Below are 23,443 nucleotides of genomic sequence, written 5' to 3' on the forward strand. Positions count from 1 at the left end.
TAACAAAAATGTTACAAGGCATTGAATGGCGACATACCAAAATCACCAAAAAAGGCCTTGGCACTGGAGGGGGGGGGGGGGGGACCATGGTAGTTAAGTTGAAGGGTTAATCACCAGTATTTTCCTGACACTTTCTGTTGTGATGTGGTGTAGGCTGAGAGTGCAGCAAGACAAACCTTTAGGGAATTGAAGACCAGTCCTGCGTCTAACAAATGGGTTAGGTACAGCACAATGTGTGTGGGCGAGCAATCGATGGGATTGACGCCCTTGGTATTACACCAGATGTCAAAGCTTTTCCATTTACTGCAATAGCAATAGCGGGTGTTAGGTTTCCTAGCTTCCCTGAGAATGTCCATGCATCTCTGAGAGAGATGAAGGTGTCAAAACTCTATGATCTCAGGAGCCAGGCAGCTAAGTTCAGAGTTTGTGGGCATGGGTGTAGGGTCGCCCCCCTGTCCTGAGACAACATGTTGTATGGGCAGGGTAGTTTTACTGCTGGGGAGAGGGACGTTTCCATTAGATGAGCGAACCAGGGTTGGCGGGACCACATGGGGCTACCAATATCATGGTGACTAGTTCCTGGTGCATCTAGTGCACTATCTTGTTGAGTAGGGGAGTCGGGGGGAAAAGCGTAAAGAAATTTCCCTGAGCATGTTATCCAGAGACCATTCCCCTTGGAGCGGTTCTGGGGGTACCTGGAGACGTAGACTTGGCATTGGGCGTTCTCCTGGGTTACAAACAGGTCGATCTCTGGGAAGCCCCATTCTGTGAAGACGTTGGACACAATGTCTTCGTGCAGACGCCATTCATATTCTATGGGCAGTGGGAAGGCTCTGCTGAGCACGTCTACCAGGAGATGGAGTTCCCCTGGAATGTGTTGGGACAACAGAAACATCTTGTGTTTGAGAGCCCACATCCAAATGTTTTGGGACAGCTTGGATAGCCCTGGAGAGTGTGTGCCCCTTTGTTCAGGTAATACATGGCTGTGGTGCTGTCTGTCGGAACCAGAACTGTCTTCCCTTGTAGTTGAGTCTGAAAGGCTTTCAGTGCCTTGAACACCACTAATAGCTCTAGCAGATTTATATGGTTGGATGCTACTTGTGGGGACCACACTCCATGTGCTGTTTGCTGAAACAGGTGCACCCCCCCAACCAGTGAGAGGTGAGTCTGTCGTGAGAGTGGCTTCCACTGCAGGGGCGGTGAAGGACTTCCCCTTCAAGAGGTTTTCCGTCGACCACCGCTGCAGAGAGATTAGAGCCCCCAGAAATTGTTTTACTTGACTGGGGACTAGACTGGACTTTTTCTCGTCGATAGAGAATCCCAGCCTGAACAGAAGGTCTACGGTCTTCTGGGTGTTCAAAAAACATGTGTCGTAAGAGTGCCCTGTTATGAGCCAGTCGTGGAGGTAATGGTAAACCGGGACGGATAGTCTGCGCAAGTGTGCTGCCACTATTGCCAGGATCTTTGTAAACATCCTTGGCGCCGAGGCAATGCCGAAGGCGAGCACCTTGAATTGGTAATGCCTGTCCTCTATCACAAACCTTAGATATTTCCTGTGCGCTAGCAACATTGAAACATGAAAGTATGCATCTTTCATGTCCAATGTTGCCATATGGTCCCCCTGTTACAACAGTGGGATCACTTCCTGTAGCGTTACCATACAAAACTTTTGAGGTTTTATGAATTTGTTCGCTGGGCGCATGTCTAGAACAGGGCGCATGGTAAGGTCCTTTTTGGGTACAAGGAACTACACTGAATAAATACCCTTGTTTACCTGAAGAATAGGGACGGCTTCTATGGTGTCCTTTCCCAGAAGCGCTTCCAACTCTTGATTCAGGATCCACAGATGGTCCGGCGAGAGGCGTCGTGAGCGTGGTGGTTTGAACTGTGGTAGTCGGGCGAATTCCACTCAGTACCCGTGGGCGACCGTCTTTATAGCCCACTGGTCTGAAGTTATCCCCTCCCATGCTGTGAGGAAAGATGTTAAACGCCCCCTGACCGGGGTGACATTGGAGGGCACCTGGATCCGATGGTCATTTCTGACCAGAGGCTGCGGCTCCTCTGGGGTTGGGGCCTCTGCCTTTGCTGCATCGTTGACCCCTACGTGGGTAGTTGGCGGGGCTTCCGGAAGTTTGTCCAGAGTTCCAGTGTCCCGTATTGTAGTTGTTCTGACTTGCACGGGATTGCCCTCGAAAGGACCGACAAGAACCGCCTCCCCTTTGGGGGGGAAGGTTTCTGAGTTATTTGTTGCAAGGAGTTAAGAGTCTCATACTCTTTCTTGGCCGTCTCCAGGGCATCGTCAACAGATTTCCTGAAGAGATTGGTCTCTTCTATGGGTTTGTTGATAAGAGCGGCCTGTGTTTCAGACTTGAACCCTGAGTTGCGAAGCCAAGCATGTCGCTTGAGTAGAGTGCCCTGGGCCAGCGACCTGCCTGCTGTTTCAGCAGTGTCCAGAGTGTTTTTGATTATATTCTGATTTACATGCCTGCCCTCGGCCACGATGGTGAAAAGCCTGGACCTAGTGGGTTCAGGAACCTCTTAGAGACCTTCCTGTACATGGTTCCATTGTGCGTCTGCATAACTAGCAAGCAGCGTGGTGTTATTCGCTATGCGTGTGGTGATTGCAGCTGCCGAGGTAACATGCTTACCTAGAGCGTACAACCTTTTAGATTCCTTATCCGGAGGTGCCTCCCCCGTAGCAAGGGGTACCCCTGCCCGTTTCCAGGTGGTAGTAACTACCAAGGAGTCGGGGGTGGCGTGACCTTTAATATATTGAGGGTCCGAAGGAGCTGAGCGAAATAGTTTTCCCACTCTTGGGTTCACTGCCCAGGACTGAGCTGGCGTGACCAGGGAGGGAGCCAATCTTCTTTTAACAGAGTTTAGGAGGGGAATGGCTTGGCTTGAGGGGGGTTTCTCGTTGAGAATGTCCTCCACAAAGTCTTGTTCGGGTACCGCCTCCTGAGCAGTGATCTGAAAGTGCTCTGCTGCCTTCCTTAAGATGGCATTGAAGGCCATTTGATAGTCTACAGGCGAGGCCTGGCGAGCCGGGGTGGTTGGAGGAGAATCCAGGCATAGAACATCAGTGTCCTGATCTTGCGTGGGGAGCGTCCATGGCTCCGTTTCCACTTGCTGGGTTTCCTCCCAGTTGTCCATGGCATCCGCCTGCTCCTCAGGGTAGTCCTGCAGGAAGGAAGGGTCTTCTTCGCTACAGATGTACTGGTAAGTGTCCATCTGGACCACAACTTCATCGTGGACAGAAGCCGAGGGCTGAGACCCAAGATTTTCCTGGAAATTTGAAGCTGATCTCAAAAGAGGGTCTTCATGAGATCTCTTAGGGGAAGGAAGCTCAGAAAGTGAGACAATCTTTTCAAGATGGTCCATGCACCCTTTAAACTTCTCACTTGTCCACTTAGCGGAACCAGAACAGCCCAAAAAGGTGGAAAATGTCGCCATCTGCTCTTTGGTGTCGAAATTTGTCTCAGAGGATGTTGGACAGAGGCTCCTGACTGTCCTTGTAGGTTTCGCAAGCATTGGGGCACCATGGCGTGTCTTTAGACTTGTACGCTGCACGCTCCATGCGTTTCGACTGCGTCTTAGGTACCAGCCCATACGCCAAGAAATCCTCGCAATACTTTCCTCAATCGCTGCCGAATCGGTGCGAGTTAACGGTTCAGAAGGATCATCAGTAGATTTACCGCCTACCGTGGCGTCAGAGGGCCTAGCGGTAGATTTCTGGCCTGTGGAAAGGCAAGGAGGCCTAGCAGTAGGTTTCGGGCCTACCAGGACCTTAGGGGACGCCGGAGTGTCGAATGACCGCGCTTTGGCGTGTAAACCAGATTTAGAGGTAGCGCCCTTTTTTTGGAGTGCCCAGTCGCAAGACGCTGCTACGGATGCGGGGAAGGCTGCTGATCTACCCGATCAGAGGAATCCTCCGAAATTTTCGATGCCCCTGTTGGTGCTTTCACCTTTTTCGACAGAACCGTCGACATCGGTGGTGGGGTTGTGTGCTTAGTGTTTGTGGTTTCTGTACGCCCCTATCGCCGGGTGTTGCCCCTGAAGCGAGACTTGCGTCAGGCCTTGAGGGGTCTGGGACGGGCGTGGCGGACCTATAAGTGTCCGCCTCAAGGTCTATAACATCCAACACAGATGTTTGGTCATCGTCAGTGCCTCCCATCACGGCGGGTGTGGCGGTGGCGGGAAGAGGGTTCAGCCCGCGACATACTGTACGCAGCCCATCGCTTTACACAGCACTCCTTAAGGGTCTTAGGCCGAAGGAGCTTACAAGCCGCACACCGCTTCTCGTTGCGATTTAAGGGGAGACAAGAATTACATGCTCTGTGCTAGTCTTTCCATGGGTACCGGACCCTACACTTAGGGCAGAACCTAAATGGTATCCTTTCCATAGCGAAAGGTATAAACAAAGATGACCAGACCTAGAGGTCAAAGAGGGGGAAAGAGGAAAGACAAGATATGGCCACCCGACCCCACTCGCCCTACTGTGTAGGCCGGCCAGAGGGTCCGGCCATGTGGATGGCTCAGCCGCCGGATCTTAGGCGCCGAAATCCACTGCCGTCAAAACTTCCCGTAGTCTCCATCGAGGTTGCTTGAATCGCTGTCGAAGTGACTTAAGGGGAAATAACTGGCAAAGTCAGAATAAAGATAAACAATGTCTCTTATGAAGAGCTCTGCTACAGGGCCACCAGTATCTGGGCGGAAAAAAACAATCTGAGGGACCTCGGCGCGTGAGGGATTTTGGGTACACTACACATCACGACAGGGATGTTACAGGCACACCTATGCTGACATCCCCTTTTGGTCCCCGAAAGACAAGATGCAATACTCTGTGGTTATGAGTGCATGTTGGACCATATGCACAGCATGTGATTCTAAGCAGATTAACAAGCATCAGAAATTGACCTTTTCTTAATCCATACAGTTTGTGTTCCCTTTGATAGTAGCCAAAACTGAGAACAGCAATATAGGAAAATGTTAAACTCCATCTTGCATATCAGTTCCCAATATGGAGGAGAACATATTGACACCTCTATCTCTCTGTTAATCAGTTGACATACACCATGACATGGAAAGTCCTGTTCGCAATGGTCCCGTGCCATAGCCATCAGATACAAATGAAGGGTAGCACTTGCCTCCCAGTTTCTTCAAATAAAATAGAATGTTGCATTGTCAGTATAAAGTTGCATCACTTTGTCAAGGACATCAAGAGGAGGATTAGGATTACAGGCTAGAAAAAAGGCCTTCAGTTGCAACACATTTACCGTATCACCCTTCTCCAGTGTGGACCACAAGCTGTGCACCTGAAGGAAGTGCCCAACATTCAGAATGACTCATTCAAGGCCAGTGATTAGAGTTTGGAGAGGTAGCCCTCCAGCCCACAGAAATATGGTCTTCAATTCCACCACTAAAGAGCATTCAACAACTAAGAATCCAACTTTAGAAGCTCTGGTGAGACTCAATGCTGTTCCCATTAACCATTTAAGTGAAAATTCACTTCTCACGACCAGTCTCTCCAAAAGGGAATTACATGAATACAGGAGGCGACTTCTAATAGTCTGCTTTCAAATGGCTTGAATGATGGGTGTGTGCTGAAAAACTATTGTTTTCTTGAATGGCCCCACACATCTGGGGCTAGCGTTTCCACAACCATAGAGTTGTGTCAAGCACTGTGTTTAATAAATGTATTCTGTGTGCAATGATAAGATGTCTTGATTTATTGTAAAACATTTGAACAAAAGGGTTGTACTTCTGAAGAATGTTTTACTAAAGGAGAGTTCTCGAAGGGGCTATGCTCCCTTAAATCGAGGCAGGAGTTCACATGGATGCCCTGCAGCCTGAGAGGCACTGCAAACACGGATAAGCCTTTGGTGAACATTGTCCGAGTATCATTTGGCCCACAAGGAAGATATCCATTATGGAAAGGTTGACCCCCCTCACACAAGTTTAAGATTCAATGACCCAATCCTCTTTCTACATGGGAATATGAAATTAAGCCTCCTGAAGATGCAGAAAGAAACCAAATCCTTCCTTGCAGGGACTCCAAGGATTAAGGAATGTTCATCATGTGTAAGGTTTCCAAAAGAAGGAAATCGAGTTCTTTGGCGTACCAGATACTGAGTTACATAAGCGTGATGTGGGAGTGCCATTGATTCCATCCATCTCCTTACCATAGCATAGGTGGCCCAAGGAGAAAGTGGTAGTATTTGAAATGGGCATATTTGTGGGCCATTGAAGGTTTTCCGGGTGTGTACTGTGCTTCTGGAGGACTGTCTCTACCCCCACCAGCCTAAAGGCTAGCCTAAAGGCTAGTGATTATCTGCTAGCTCAGTGCCTCATTGAATTCTAACAGTAAAAGGTGTGACAGGGCGAGCAAACACAGTAGGTGCGTGAGGTAAGGTTTGACACTTTTGCTCAGTTCCCAGATTTATAAAGGCAAGTTTTTGCCAAGCTCCTACATGGATTAAGATAAACCCTTAAAATAAACAAAGGTAATTCGACATATACATATAAATGTGAAGGCACAACGCAAAGTGGAATTTCTTGCACGTGTCACTTTAAAAGATACATTTAAAAACCTTACTCTTTCAAACCCTCATCTCCTCCCTAAAACACCCTATTCCAGAAAACAATAGGCAATGAAGTGACACAGTCTTCATCAATCCTTAGCCTCCAGGCTGACGTAATCTATAAGTAAGTCTCTAAGGTATTGTCCAAAACAAGTACCTTTGCTTGAGAGTGCATCCCTGGTCTATGAACCCAGGGTTTCAAAAAGTGTATCTTCTGAGACGACTTAACAACAGTTACTCACAGCCTAGACTCCCTTCAATCTACATATTGAAAAAGCGCTCGCCCAGATTTCAGTCGTAACAGAGCAACGTATCAGGCCTCTTCTCTAGCAGCTTCCTTAGAGTCCATCACAGGCAAGGACCCTGGATTGTCTTATGATGCACATCTGGCTGCTCCGGGGCCTTGTCTTTCATCAGGATTCAAAGTTGATCCTTCCTGGGCCTCGCCTCCTGGACTTTGGCTCTAGATCAGGATGCAAACTGGTCTGCCTTGGCCCTTGGATCTGGTTGAATAGATATTTCTGCCCCAGCCTAATCAGAGACCTCTTCATGCAACCAATCTCGCAATGATTGCCTGCCACAGACTCAGGACCTCTACTTCACCACCCTCGGGTATGCAGGTGGAAAGCTTGCTTGAGCATTTCCCCAAGGTCATGAGAGGCAGTTTTCAAATCATCTTGAGGGACTTTCTAATTCAAGTGATTCACGTCCCCAAGATACTCTGCCGGTATTTTCAGACCTGATCCAACATTGTAACTTCACCTTCCAGGCAGCAAGGTTGACAGAATTCTTAATGAGTCGGCACATCTTTTAGAGCATACAGAGAGTCTAATCACCAACCTTTCTTCTACAATGGCTAACCATTCTTAGGAGTTTGAATTCTCCCTGTCGAATGGTAAGGTGTTGGGAGATCCTTAATTTCACTTATTAATCTATTACTAGGGAAGTCTTGGTTTTTGTCAATGAACCGCTGCTCCTCCTCTTCCCCAATGAGAGCTGATGAGGCTTCAAAAGGTGTCCGCAGCATGCAATACCATCTTGGTTTTCTTCCATTCTAAGCACCTGGTTCCACGGCATCAGTGGCTGGCACTTGATCGTGCAGTGCCTGGTTCATCACACCTCACACTCTCAGGGTTCTTTCTCCCTGAGGAATTAATGTGACTTTCAGAGTCTGCATTTAAGGTTTCTGTTCCATAAATCAGTAAGGTGCACTAGCCTTCCAAGCTTAAGTAATCACAGCCTAGCTTTCTGGGTATTTTCGTCCCCTGTGGGACACTATTCACACGCTGTCTTCGACCCTATAATGCTTTCTATTCAGGGAAGAAGTGGGTTGTAGGATCCCACTTTATCGACCCTCTGGGGTGGAAAGCACATCATCAGGTAGCAGCCGAACCAACCTGTCCCTTACGTCCGCCAACCCCACAAGTAAGGATGAGAAGATCGTGGAACTCACCACTGCAGTTCCAAATGGCCATCAAACAAGGAGCTGGGAGTAGACCATGTTGGGCTATTAGAGCGAGCTCTGGTGCAGGTCTTTGAGGAGCCCCTCCCGATTTGGTGCCTCCCTGAGAAGGAGCCCCCTCACCAGAGTCCCTGTCAGGCGTACTTACCTTGCTCTTTGGAATGATGACTTTAAATTCCTCTGAGGGAATTCTGAGGAAAGCTCTCCCCCGTCGGGAGTGAAAGCACTTAAAGAGTCACAATGCACTCACTTAGGTCTGAGGTGATCTGGGCCCAGGCAATGATCACACCATTTGCGGATGCAACACTATGTACACTCTTCCACATGCAGTGCCAAAAAGCCATAACCTCTGGGCTTTAATGCAAGAGAGAAAAAAAAAAGAAGGTGATTAGGTGTCTCAAATGCACAGTTGCTCACGTAGGCTCCTGTCCCACTGCATGAAAAAGGGATGCGTGGGGCCTGGAGCATGCACAAGGTAGGTGCTTTAAAAGGATTTATCCGCTTACGACCATGACACATGTTCCCTCTTTTGTAAGTCAAAAAGCTGCTTTGTAATATGATCTAGACTAGTCTGCATCAGGAATGGATGCCATAAGAATAGAGGAAAGGTGAGGTGCCTAGAGCATAAAGATTCAGAGAACGTAACGATTTTCACAATCAGGATCTGAAAGGCATAGAGGCAGACAGGCAGATCTCCCTTCCAACTAGGCAAACCCATGTATATAAACCTCTTGAATGAAAAATTAGGAGGACTATCAATCAGATTTTCCTCCAGGCTGCAAAGAAAGAACAGGGATAGACGCGCAGAGACACGTGGAAAATCGTGACCAGACTCACACCTCCCCTAACCCCTTTTCTCTGTGTCCCCAGATACCAGATTGGCCTGGTCCAGCAGTGGGATTACCTACTGCTGGGAGATAAAATGCATGAGAAGCAGACCGCTGCAGATGGTAACTGCTTTACTTCCGCTTTTGAGGAAGCTCTGCACTGCTGTCACTTCGGGCATGAGTCTTTGTACCTTAGCGCGGCACCCTAGGAGGTGTAGACCCAAGCTGCGGTGCTCTGCACGCAGCCCTGGCAGGCACAAGGCATGATACCGCCTGGCCAATAGAGATTGAGGTGTCGATCGTGGAGCATGAGGCATGACGGCAGTCATTCCAGGTGACATGTGAATACCCCGTACCCAATTTATTCCCCACAATGTAGTCCATCAGTCTATTAAGGAAACAGAGGCTCACAGGGAAAGGTAAGATTTTCCACATTCTCTGAGGGACTTGAATTGAACAGATGTGAAGGCAACGAAAAGCCATTAGGGCTGGTAAGCAGTTTAGGTGAAAGCAGAGACAATCCAGTAAGGGGTAGCTGCGATATCCACACTGCAACCAGCCATCCAGAAAAGGTGCACAGCAGTCTATTTTACTTCATAAAATTAGACAAATATGCCCAACCAAAAATAAAAGTAGTAGCAGATAGGCAGATGTGCACCCAATGTTGCAACCTGCACTGCTTGTGTGTGTGTTCAAACCAGAGGCATTAGTTGCAAATCCATACAGAGGAGTGCTTCTTGCGTCATTTGATCTGTTGAGGGTCCAGAAGATTTCTTTTTTTAAATTTTCAAAGGTAATTACAAGGAACAAACAAGCATCATTTCCACAAAAATAACTGTGCCTTTGAAATTAACCTTTTTTTCTACCTTTTAACAAGGCCCCACTCAACAAGAACAACTTTACTACCTGAAAAATTCTACAACTCCTAAAAGTAGAGTAAAGCACTCCCAACTCAAAATCTTATCTGGACACCTGCCTGCATAACATAGTAGACTGCTACCCTTATGGTCAAAACTCCAGACTTGGAGCTCAGATACAAAGGCCCCACACAGAACTGGTAGGGTCACCCTCCAGCCACAAGCCAAAGAAATTGCTTGTGCATTTGCCAAATGGGACTGTGAGGGCCTTCTGGCAGGTATCACAGTGCCAATCTCGCATCTGAAAAACACTCAGGATTTGGGCTAAAATGAAAGATTTGAACAGTTCCATGAAAAGGAAGAGCGAGTGGATTGTCTTTCAATGGCATATAGTCCTCCAGTTACCTGTGAAAAAGCAGAACTGTCCCAGCTCTTACAAGCCAATGCGCCCGATATCCTTCACATCTAACAACTTATGAAAAGTACTAAATATAGCGCAGGAAGATAGAGGTATGAAAGTAAGGACGACTGAAGGCACTGTGATGAATCAGAGGGTATTCTTCCAAGGACCCTGACAAGTTTTGGAGTGCTTTTCACCACTCAACACCCATTTATGTTCTTATTCCACAGATGGAACATTACCCGATTTAAACTAGCCTCTCCTACTACGTGGAACCTGAAGTTCTTTATGTGTTCAATCAACACACAACCTGGAGAGGTGAGACACAGCACGTTGTGCATGTCAGGCCAGGACTAAGACTGTATGCGCACAGTAGAAACACTATTAAATGAGTCCCTTTCTATCATTTTGCAGTTCTTTAGATGAGTCCATTGGACCACGTCCATAGGATGGATAATTGAGTTACACATTAATGGAATCCCAATACCTTGAAGGTGATCTATCAAGCTTCGAGTACCTTAAAATTGTATTCTACATGATTAATACATATTGTGACATTCATATATTATAGTTCTTTGTCACACTACAGTTATATATCACAAATATGAACCCCTGATGAAAAGCATTGCAGCTCGAAACGCGTTGGGTATCATTAAAAAAAGAATTTGTGAAGATAACGGAACCTTGTTGAAAAAAATTCTTTCTACTATAAATACATGGTCTATAATATATACACTAAACTGCTCTATTTAATGACTACCTTAGTTCCTATTAACCCACACCAAATCAATTGATACTCTTTTCCTTAGTACTTGGCGTTTTTCAGCCATTGAGAGTGCGCAGGGGACGGGAGTTCCCCCATTGTGGCAACTTTTTTATTTTGCTTTGCACTCTTCTTATGTGGCCAGGGAAAGGCAGGCGCTTCCTGACCCTGGGGGTGGTGTTCTGTGGGAGGATCACATGGGGTGGCGGGGTGACTCGGGTCAGGAAAACTGGGAGACCCCTCTAGCTAATTTCCCTAGTGATCCCACAGTCGTAATGGCCTATATTAAAATTAAGAAAAGAGCAAGAACAGTTGGGACTTCCAGTCCCATAATTCTTTCAGAAATGAGATTAGGAAGAGGAGCTCAGAGGCGCAGAACTATGATGTGCAGGCTAATGGTTCTAATGACCTACACCGGAGCGGGACATTTGAATATATAAGGCCTCTTCAGGTGCAGGCCATTAGAAGCAAAAGGAGACCTGAGCAGCAGAGGTGGAAGGTGCAGAAAGAAGATACCGGGACCGCTGCTGTGAATGCACCCGAGAGTGCAGTGCTTCGAGTCATAGAAGATGAGGCTTCATTCTGCAGAGGATGCGCAGCAGGAAGCGATGCAGCTCTGGCCCGTCCCGCGAGAGAGAGGAGCTCTGTTTGCTGCGCCCCGCTCCGGTGGTTGGCGTTCACCAGAGCACACAGAAGAAGTGACAAGCTCCTGCTTGAGTCAGCGCAGGCATCTGGAATGTGACTGGAGCTGTGAAGCTCCAAGGACCAGAGGTGTGAGAAGAAAACCGAAAAGGCAGCGGGGCGAACGGGCGCATAAGAGAAGAACAGTGAGTTGGCCTGCATTAGGTGACCCTGGGGTGCGCTAACAGTCATATTGAATGCTAAACTAATGAATTAAAGTATTCGTGGCCTGAAATATATATTGAAGGCAAACACCCCTACCAAAGTAAAGAAGGGGCAATACTTTGCAACCTGCAAGAGCGGGCAATACTGAAGCACGATTACAACCAGCATTACCCAAGCAAAGAGGAGGTAATCCAGGAACATAACAACCGGCATTGCCTAAGGCAAAGAAAAGATATTGTGAATAAGAGACATTGGGCCTCATTACGGGTCGGGCGGTCCAGAATTAACAGTGGCGGTAAACCCGCTGCCACTGTTAATTCCGGGCGCCCGATCCAGAGTCCAGCTGGTAGTAGGTGATCTTCCCGCCAGGTCTGACCTGGTGGGTTGAACACCTCCCACCTGCAGGCGGACGTGGAAACACCAGCACCATCACAAGATGGTGTCGGTGTTTCCACTTCCCCATTCCCATTGAGTCCTGTAGGACTCAATGGGAATGGGGATTAACACCATTCCGCCTCCGTGTAATGCCCTGGTAATTCCGGGAGTCATGGAGGCGGAATGGTAATATGTGGAAGGTACGCCCCAACCCTTTGATAGCCACTAACAGGACACCCAGGACATTATGTTACCCTGAAACTGGTAGTCCACGCAGCTCCTCCATTCTTCCACTGAACTGAACTGAGCTGATTGGCAGATTGCAGATTGCAGATGGGAAGACGCACAAAGCACCAGCTCCCACCATGGCCTCATCTGCCCCATTTTGGTTTTGTGTTTTATGGTATTGGTTCTTTTTCTGGACAACACATTGTCCCCCATGTGGGGGCGTTGGTATGCATGGGAAACAGAGGTGGTCCCTGGACCCTCCCTGAATGGCCCAAAGCATGGGCTGTCTTTGCTCGGTACTGGGACATAATTTGTTGGTCCCAGTGTTCTATTTTTTATTTAGGGTTTGGGGTGTTATTGGGCATGATCTTCCATATGTACCTCCACCGTGGCAGTGGACTAAGGCAAGGGATCCAGACATTGAACCCAGGGAGTGTGGGCATCCCCCCCCCTGACACCATGATGACTTCCCTTACATTTAAAACCCTCATTATTCAAGGGCTAGGCCACCCAATCAAAAGGAAGCAAATGCTTAACTACATGCGAGATATACAAGGGGATATTATCTTTTTGCAAGAAACCAGCGGAGTCTGAGAAGTTGGGTCGAGGGTGGGTCAGGGTAGCAGTGCACTCTCCATGTCAGGGGAAAAGAGGGGTGTCCATCTTAATTCATAAGCAAGTTTCCTTCCAGGTTCTCAATACACTGACAGATTGGGGAGGCAGATATATACTATAAATTCAGCCATAGCTTCAGGATTCAGCACAATAAAAAAGTTGAAGCCATCTTTTTAACAGGGAGTTCGAACAGTAGTCCTTATTTCATGAATAAATCGACATCTGCAGTTGCCTTTATGGCTCTTCTAAACGTGTGTTGGTAAACAAAAGGCATGTATTGCAACATTTGCTGCTGTCTTTTTAGATAAATGTAATCATTGTTAGCCCAAGACGGTGTATGCGTGCATTTAAAAGATAAACTTCTCACAGCAGAAAAAAAAGCAACAGTCCCTAGATTCCGTGGCAGCTGAGGAAGGGACTTTGAACAATTTAGCCTTTCTGGTTACAGATGGTTTCTCTTCTCTCATTAAGGTAAACTGTTCAAAAGTAACAGAAGACTTTTTGCCCCAAAGAAGAGACTTTAAAATTACGCTTACTATAATCTCTGCCACAGGAAAGCACACAGTCCACCAACACTTTTTCAGGTTTAGAATCAACTTACTTCAGATGTGGCGCATATCCCTGGAATATGGACATTTACATAGCAACAGTATCAGTTAACATTTAACTGGAGGAAGTGCATTATTGACAGCAAAACTGAGGAAAGTACCCTCTCTTTGGCTTACCATACAATTCCCTGTGCTCCAGAGCCAATGGGCTTTAGGTTCTGATAGCGTTTCAGGACAGTGAAGGTGGAATCCCCTATTTCCACACTACAGAAGTTGCTGTCCTTCTTTCCTCTGCTCATGGTTAGACGGGCGAGAATACCACCAATTCATTCAAAACCTAGAACTCAGACAGCACCTGTAGAGAGAAAGCATATGTAAGAAACCCCATCTTTGAATCCCACAGAAGGAATAGAAGAGGGTGGTATTGGGTAGCCAGGTTAAAGAGAGCAAAGAATTGGCATAATGAGACAAGATAAATGGCGTAATTGCAGAGCGCACAAAAAGGATTGCGTCATGCAGGGTCAGCACAGGAAAAGAGCACAAGGTGGGTTTTTCTAGATAGCGGACACCTAGTGGGTATAGCAAGGACGGGATTGCGCCTCCCAGTTCATGTGCAGCCCAGAGACGGGAAACTTCCCCAAATGGAGGGAATCTGCAGATGTATGTAGCAGGTGCCTAAGCCAAGAACAGATAGAGGGGGGCTTCGTGTCTGGATGACAGGATCAGAAATCCCCAAGAGAGGTGGCTGTCAATAGAATGCAAGCGTGGGGTCTGAATAAAGAGCAGGCACAGGGATGTGTGCACAAAGCATGGGTGTCAAGAAGCAGATATAAGGGCTGCCAAAAGCAATGGATGGAGTGCTGCTCAGGGGTTTGTGGTGGTGGTCGAATCAGCTTGTGCGGGTGGCAAGGGCAGGGTCATCCAGGAAGCAGAAGGGGGAATGCATGGCTATAAACAGCAGATGTGTTATTCTGCCCAAAGGGCAGCCGTGGAAGTATGACTAAAGTGCAAGGGGTTTAGGCTTCTCCAGACATTTGGTACAACAGACGCATACAGAGAGCAACCCGCAAGAGAGGGGGCACCCCAGAGAGATGCCCAAAGCACTGGCAATAGGGAGTTCCAAGAAAAGATGGGAGCCAATAAGTAAGGGCAATGACAGGTGCTAAGAGAAGGAGGGGAATGGAGGCTGTCAAGAATACAGGGGAATGGGGTACCAAGAAAACAAAGTATGCCCACTGAGCTGCATAAAGTAGGCTAGAACACGCAGAGATACGGAAGGTACAATGACGGAACCAAAAATAAATTATATTAGTGAGGCTGTAAGCAGGAAATCAACTGCAGGTGGTAGTGTTCAGAACAGTCTTCAGAGGGGTACAATTGGGCGTATTTAATGTAATAAAGACTAACCTTTTGAGATGAAAATGTATTTTCTACCAGACCACAGAGCTCCAAACAGTGTTACAAAGGGCAGATCTTGACAAGCGCTCAAGCTTAGATAACTTCTTTGGTTCTTAAAGTTAGGCGTGTTGGGTTTCTTTATCACACAAGTCTGAAAGAAAACCCTTGAAAAATAAAAATAAATAAAAAAGGTAAGCATATTATGAAACCAAATAAGCATATTATGAAACCAAACTCCATGAACCCAACATGGCTGTAAACCTATGCTGGACAACATTTGTTTTCGCAGTGCTTGACTTCATATGCACCGACTGCCCACTCAAACCTCCCACAGTAAGTCATTTTGAAAACAGTGACCCAGGACAGGGTGAGGCAACTCACAAAGGGATATAGCACCTCTAGGACTGGCTAAGTGAGGAGACCGGAAACAGATGGAGAGCCTGTCACACTTCTGAGATGCAAACATGGAACTCGGTCATGGCAAAAGCAAGAAACGCCATCTACTCTACGTTAGTAGACCGGTTTACAGGAAGACTGGCATACTGTTTTTAAAATCACTCTGGCTGTCTTACATTCTTTTTCATCTCAGGGTACAGTCAAATAGCACTTTACTGCAGTGCAACAAATGCCCCTATATACCAGATTATCTCCTCCCCAACCTTTTTGAAATGTAAGAAAACTAAGCCCAGTATTCCAATGGCTGTGTCGGTCACACCACAGTCAGTCTCAATTAATAGCTAGTTTACCTCCCTTTCTCCACTGCCATATCTACTTAGCCAGACCCGTCAGTCTCGACCTACAATCAGTGACTGCTACAAAGTCTTCAGCAATGTGCTTCAACTGTAGGGGTCCGAACGCAAACTTACCACCAACTTAACTGCATGATCAAGCAGGTTTGATGTGAAATGATTGATAGTGCAGTTGTGAAAAGAAGCACAGGAGCCAGAGGTCTTCACAACATGCCAGAGCTCTTCACAACATGGACAGTCATAGGCTAAATCCATGTAGCTATCTGTTCACAAGAGTATTTTGCATTGCGTAAAATAGTTAACTTTCGAAGTTGATGAGTGAGGCGAGTAGATGCACAAAGGGACCAACAAAACCGGTAGAAGGGCACCACATAAGACCACTTTAAACTGCATAACAAATAGCTTTCTATCTGCAGGCATGGTTCAAGAAAGGATTATGAGGTGCAAGTATTTTACTCCATTTTCTGAAGTGGAGAGTAAACATTTACAATGTGGGTATTTTGAGGCAAGTAAAAATATTTCAACTCAAACTATCTTTTTGGCAATTCATACCTTGCATTTAGCAATTAATGCCAATTAAAAGTTGCATTTTTACCTTTACGTTCCTCTTAAGAGCAGGCAGTAATAGAGCCCTTCCCGTGACAATGCTCTGAAGGTATCAGTGATCCAAACACATCTGAATTTGTGTGGGAGGTGTGGAGAAATGGAGCTCCTCTGGTAAGAGTACTTTCAGAGATCACACTACTGGTCAGAGTACATTCTTTCATTTTTTAAATTAAATAATGTTACATTCTGTAAGATTGCCATTAACATTACATATAAATCATAAGATCTATATTTGATTAAAATAAACATCAAAAAAGAATAATAGCACTTTGTTTTGTGCCAACAGATCTCATCAATCCATCATATAAAAAGATGTAAAATCAAAGGGGTGAATATAAGCTTCTAAATGTCAAAATGCAAGGGAATACCTACACTATGTTAAAATTACATTAACCATCATGAAGCAGCAATACATGCACATACAAAACGTTGCAGTACGTCAAACATAATATTAAACATCCATCAGAGGAGAGGGAGGGATTCGAAACATACGTTTGAACATTATTATTTCTTTTCGGTGAATACAACAGGTTTACATAGTGAACACCACTGTAGCTGTCTTTACCCATGACATCAAGGGCCGTGGCATAAAGGCTTGCAGGCTAACGGTTACTGTCAATGAAACTATGCTCTCCACAGTCCAACGAGAATAGCCTAATCACTGGCCAAATATTAATTATGCTTATTTTAGACAAGTATTACATTTAATCAATTCCATTAATAGTCGTTAAGTCTATATTTTGTTGAAAGTTGGAACGAAACTAAATCATATACAAATAGAATTAAAAAAAACAGACACAATAACAGAGTGCCTGGTTGTGCGTTTCCAGACATACATTTCTTTGCCATTAGGGCATAATGTTCCTGGGGTTATTTGGTTATCAAAAACAACTCTTTGACATGGGCTTTGAACTTTCTGTTGGAACCTATCCTGACTTTGACAAGTTGCAGGAACGACCTGGTCATTTGGGGCCCAATAATAATCCAAAAATCTCTGTGAATAATAATGATCAAACAAGGCAGAGCCTTGTTCAGTGCACCTGCTTGAGTGATAACAAGAGAAAGTAACTAGATCTGAATGTGGACACGAAGACCATTGCTCTAGTAAGCTGGAATACTAGAAGATTTTGTCATCTTCTGAATGATTCAGATAATGTTCTCCAACATTTTGATGTAGCTATTCTCCAAGAAACCTGGCTATCTACCACGCCTCCTTGGGATAATTATGACATTCATCTACTCCCCGCTAAACGAGGAGCCAAAAGGAAGACCTATGTCAGGTCTAATGATTGCCACAAAAATCAGTTCAGATGTTCATTCTGTATCGTGGGCTACCCCAAATCCATTTATGCAGCTGATCAAATTTAATATTCAAGCAACTTCTATTGCTGTATTGAATATCTATTGGAATCCTTTGGGCATAATGGATGTTCCATGTTTCCATGATTTAAATGATCTGATGGATTTGATTTACTTAACTCCTAGTATCTCTCATATTATTGTAGCAAGCGATTTAAATCTCCATTGTCTAAACAAAAAACCAGGCCAATGTAAAGAAAGGCTGATACTATGGAACCAGTTCATGGAACCACTTCATTAAAACACAGAACTTAGTCATGTTAAGTTCTGTGATTATCCGGATGGTATTCCGCCTAAAGAAAAATGGCACAGAGGCCTGTCCAATGCAATAATAGACTATATTTTTGTGGATCCAAATCTCTTCTCTCTTGTTTCACAGTTTCAGGTTATTCCTACCAAACACAGTGATCATGAAATGTTAACGTGCAAATGGATAATGGGCGATCGAATATCCAATAAGCCGCGTAATAAATTCCATGGGTCTACAGTCATTACCAACAGAATTAATAGACTGTGTTGGACAGAGGTCTCTGGGACAATTTAATGAATTTATGATTTTAGCTTTTTAGAGGTCTACTTTAGATGCGCTGAATCAAAATGTAGACTATTATGATCTATTACACTTATATTGCCCCGATGATACTACCAGTTTAAAAAAAACATAAAATGCTACATGCCTTTAATCCCGATATGAAAGAGAAAAATATTATTTTACCTACAAAAAAAACAGGCAATGCAATTTCAAATTAAATTCAGGGGCCACTCACTGAAAATAAATTAAAACGAACTACAAGAATTGCCTGCGAGCACGTAAATCCCAAATATTCCAAAATGATGGGGGGAAAGATGCTAAGGATGATGCAAAATAAAAATACAGCCCAAATGTGGGCTGTACTGAATCAAGCTACAAGTTATATGCCTGCAACAAAGCACACAGAGTGCTGCAACCTCTCTTCCGACGGCATGACACTTTAATCTAATATTTGATAGAGAAGATATTCTCTTTTACTTAAATAAGGTGAGCCGTTCTAGGGCCGAGGGCCTGATGGACTCTCCAATCTCAAACAACACCCAGAAGCATGGGCCACAATCCTGTTCGATTTATTTTCGTATATAATTCATAAACAACACATTCCTCAATCGTGGAGGCATTCTTTTATTCTCCCAGTATTTAAGAAGGACGATCGATAAAATCCAGCAAGCTATAGGCTGATCGCTCTTCTGGATGCCTCTGGTAAGATTTTTTGTCGCATCATGCTGCGAGATCTGAATGCCTGTTGGCTTACAGCAAATAAAACAGATCCATTTCAAACAGGTTTCGTTACCAGTTGGGGCACCTCAATAAGCATCATTATTCTGAATATGATTGTCTCACTGCATTAATAGGAAGCAAACATTATATATGGCTTTTGTGGAGAGTAGCATTCGACTCCATTAATCGTCAACTGCTCCTTACGAAACTCCAACATTATCAATGCCCTACATCCTTATTAATGCTAATTGATCTCCTTCACACAGACACCACGATGCAAGTCAGGCTTACAATTTAAGGCTTACTTTTTTCTCCCTTTTTCACAAAAACGCGGTCTTAAGCATGGCTGCATACTGGCTTCCACCCTTTTTAATTTATTTATTTTAGACATGGGTGAAAACTTCCTTGAAACCATTGCCGACGCTCCTAAAATAGGCTCACAATGGATAGCGTGGCTACTGTACATGGATGACCTAGTGTATTTATCACAAACCCCCACAGGTCTCCAGAGGTTGTTGGATAAATTGGACAATTATGCGCAAAGAAATTACTTCACAATTAATTTAGAAAAAACACAAATATTTTAATACAGAAAGAATATAAAACGGAAAACAAACACCTTAATCTGGAATTGTAAACTGTCATTGGTTGACCAGTATTAATATTTAGGTGTAATCATCAAAATTCAATCAAATGACAAGTAATACCTACTTGCTCTAGATTCCAAACGAACAACACTCACATCTCAAGCAAAGATACTACTCTACTAATATGGTAAATTCACCTGCAGTCACATAGTGACGTGCCATCAACAAAATGTTGTGGCCGTTATCACCCTCTGAAACAAAGGCCCAGAGGGAGAAAATGTTTTGGACAAACTCGAAGCTCGTTTCTGGAAGCAGTTTTTAAAGCTACCAAAATGCATGCCTATTGCTTTAATATGTTTTGAATGAGGGGCTTTATCACTGTACGTGCATTACTTGTGAAAAATGTGCTGTTTGCTTAGAAAGTGTCTATTGGGAATTGACTCAAATAACATTTTATGTGTTTTGGCATCATATCTATTGACACCTGGACTTGATTTTCCAAGGAAATGGCGGATCTTCATACTAGATGCTCTAGCTGATGCAAACCTCTCTTGAGCTTCTAATTCTCAACCCAGTAAGATCCAAGAACAAATTATATCAGCACGACTGGATATGCACCCAAGACAAATGCAACACCCATATAGACTTCAGCTCCGCAATATTTGGACACAAGAAAGTTCGTAATATGGCTGATTATTTAAATAAGAGTCCCTCGCACCATTTTAGAAATCAGTTTCTAAGAATCAGAATAAATTTATGGCCGACCAATGATATATTGGCAAGGCAAAGCATTATTACTAGGGAACAAAACTTCTGCCGATTTTGTCTTGACAAGGCTCATAGAGAAACGCTACAGCATCTGGTTGTCCAATGTCCTGCCCTTGTCTTAAAGCGCAAGGTGTTTTTTCAGGCTCAGCTTAACACTTGCCTACCTTTGTCTGTGAGCGAGGTTTGGCATAAAATCTTTTCCTCATCCAAATTAGCGGTTAAAATAGCAGCAGTGCAATATTTGGAATTTATTTTTCAGCAGCGTTTAATGTAAGGGGGATTTTTGTCTGAACATGTTTGAACGCTCAGGGTGATCTTAGCTCAATATATGTACACATGTCTAAGAAAACACATTTAAATAATGAACTATGCTTTTTATTCTATCTACCATCAATGAACAAAAACATTTTTTTCAGTGAGACTTAAAGTTTTAAATCAGTTCTTATTAATAGGTAATTTTATACAAATGTAATTTTAAAATCTGTTTTATGAATTGCTGTCTAATGTTTTGAGAATTGCTATCTTTGATTTCACATTGGCTTTTAAATTATTTGATTGCCATTTTTAAACAAATTCTGTTCATGAATTTATATTGTATAATGTTACCATGTACAATTTCAACTTTTGCATGCATTATGACTTTTTTTGAAAGGTTAAAAAATGTTCAGCCAAATCCAATTACATTTAAAAAGAAAAATGCAACTTGGTGTCCCAATATTATAGCATTGGCTTGCCTCATAGAAATAGCTGCAGCCGCCACACCCCCTAAACAATTTGGCAGCGATGTTGCGACTGGGTCCAATGTGGAAGAAAAATATCCACATGGTCTGTTTTTACCCCCTTGCTGTTGAATTAGTACAGATAACGCACAGCCTTGTTTTTCATGCACAAACAGAGTAAATGGTTTATTGTAGTTAGGCGTATCTAAACCAGGTGAGTTACACAAAACTGCCGCATTTGTCCCCAACTTAATCTATTCTGGGATTATCCTTTCAGCAATAGCCAGATCCTCTGCTGTGTTACTTCTTGAATGGCTCAGTGAAATGAAGGCAGTTTTACACTCTGAATCGCGATACGAGGCTGGAGATGGCCTTTCTACTAACAGACATTCTATCAGTGAATCAGTCTCCTCTTCAGGACTATCAGCTGTTTCGGAAGGTCGGGCAGAGGGAACTCTGGGTCTAGCCAGGTATACCACCTTTATCCGCATTACATCTTCCTGATCCCCTTCCTCCTTCATTTGTTTATGCTCGTAAGCACAGGCCTTCTTCCTTTCTGATTGGGGCTTAATTTTCTTCAGTTGAGCTTCCCTCATACTTTTCTGCCTGGAGTATACTTTCCCATTGCAGGGGTCCAATGGCCTTCTCATCCTTGGCAACTAACGTTCCCCTTACATATCCTATTTTTCCCAGGTCAGAAGACCTATGCACGGGGAACTGTAAATCAGGATTGTTGGCAATTTATTCATTCAAATTCTGCAAGAATAATAGCACCCCCAAGCCTTTCTTTATCATCAACTCCCATCGCTGCTTATCTTCTGAGGGAGCAGGCACATATTTTTCTAATTCTGAATGACTTCTACAACATTGTAACCCACAACAGTACATGAACTTTCCATTTTTTTTTACAGTATCTGTTTCTTGCGATCACAAGGTTGTAACAGAAATGGACCACTTAACACAGTGCTCCCATAGTCGATACAAACAAATCATTCATAACATCATTCTGCACTAAATCATCACACTATGCATGAACCGGTCTCACCCTTTTTCAGCAGTCTTCACACAGGCGGGGGGACCTCGGTCGCAGAGATCAACATGTCAAAGAGACCGGCTGGCAGGCAAAAGTTGTAGCTGTGGGAAACCTCGGTCTCTTGTAATGAGCTTCACAACCTCTGTCGTCCGGTGCCTGCCTGCTCTCTGACCGTGGATATTAAATGCAACGAGGCCCCATCTAGGGTGCCAAAATGTGGGCAATAACTCTCATAATGCCCGCCTGTGACCATAACCATCAGAATGAGACCCCAGCACAAAAAGTTGCTAGCCACAGTTTATTAACCAATGCACTTAAGTGGAAAGCTTTGTCCATACTTCTGAAGTTATTCTGAGAACAAACAACTTTTATACACTTGGTGTTACATTTCTTCGTGACAGGTCATTAAATTGCAAGCTAAATACAAACACGGAGTCAGGGTCTCAGACTACTGTTAGTGCAGCTGCTATCTGGGTTATTTTCACTCCTGGGGCCTGTTTAAAAAATAAATGCGTACGTGCGTGTTAGGGAGAATTCTCTCTTTGGGCTGAATTTCCTAACCTAGTGAGTCCCCCAGCAGCTTTGCTGGATTTCTGGAGTTTGTTTTTTTTCCTCCTGCCAAGAGTGAGACTCTTTTCCTACCACTCTTGGACATGATTTATGGTATTCCTTTGAGTGGTAATGTGTTTTATGGGTTATGGGGTCCTTTACTCCATAGGGTCTCATGCGTTTTTCCTATGTGTGTTACACAGCACCCTCTGTGCAGTAACACAGGGGTGTCATAACGACACCCCACCATAGACTCCATACCCTGGAACTGACTACTGTCTCCCAGGGCATGTAAAGTCACCATTGGCTTTACTAGTCCCAAATTATTAACAGAAACCAGTACAAACCATCATATTGTGGACGTACTGGTCCGGGCAATTCGATTGCCCCGGGGTCTGTTAGTTGAGGGGGCACGTCTCCGTTCCCCCTGATCGAGTTTTGGCTGGTGGCAGTGGAAACTACTTTTTATATTCGACCGCAAATATTTTCCTATGGGATTTTCCCATTGTTCGAGGCTACCTACTTTAATTATTTAATTCTCATAGCCTCGAACATACCGCCGGTTTATTTAACTAATATTAATTCTCCGGTTGGTATTTTTTGCCAAGACTCGATTCTAAAATGGCGTTTGTGTTCTCTTCTGTGACTCCAACCCAAGTCGAGCCCTTTGTTCCACTTTTTGGCTGGCTTCTCCACAGAAGCCTCCAAAAGTGGTGCCACTCTGTCTGGGTACCACAGGGGGTGTGGGAGGGGGTTTAGGCACCCTGGACTGAGTTACCGTGGTAACTCAAGTCACACTCTTGTGTGATTGGCCCAAGTGGTGAGCCGGCCGGCTCACCACTTAGCATGTTTGAGTGACAGCTAGGCTAAGTGAATGGGGGTTTTCTGCATAAAAGCAGGGCTTTGGGGACTGGAACTTCA

The 23,443-nt window shown here is 44.7% G+C and overlaps 1 protein-coding gene across 7 annotated transcripts in view; it reads right to left on the minus strand.

Annotated features, from left to right (window-relative positions):
• The window catches only part of MAPK8 (mitogen-activated protein kinase 8), a 956,840-nt gene that overhangs the window by 831,924 nt on the left and 101,473 nt on the right, over positions 1-23,443 (minus strand). For all 7 annotated transcript variants that reach the window (XM_069611178.1, XM_069611175.1, XM_069611180.1 and 4 more), the window contains exons 2-3: positions 14,910-15,064; positions 13,680-13,857 (exon numbers count right to left, since the gene is read on the minus strand). In XM_069611178.1, coding sequence (XP_069467279.1) covers positions 13,680-13,801 — 122 coding nt within the window. In that variant the 5' untranslated portion in view covers positions 13,802-13,857; positions 14,910-15,064. The remainder of the gene's footprint in view (positions 1-13,679; positions 13,858-14,909; positions 15,065-23,443) is intronic.

The sequence above is a fragment of the Ambystoma mexicanum genome, chromosome 8, assembly GCF_040938575.1.
Source record: "Ambystoma mexicanum isolate Mex_15411 chromosome 8, UKY_AmexF1_1, whole genome shotgun sequence".
Classification (NCBI taxonomy): domain Eukaryota; kingdom Metazoa; phylum Chordata; class Amphibia; order Caudata; family Ambystomatidae; genus Ambystoma; species Ambystoma mexicanum.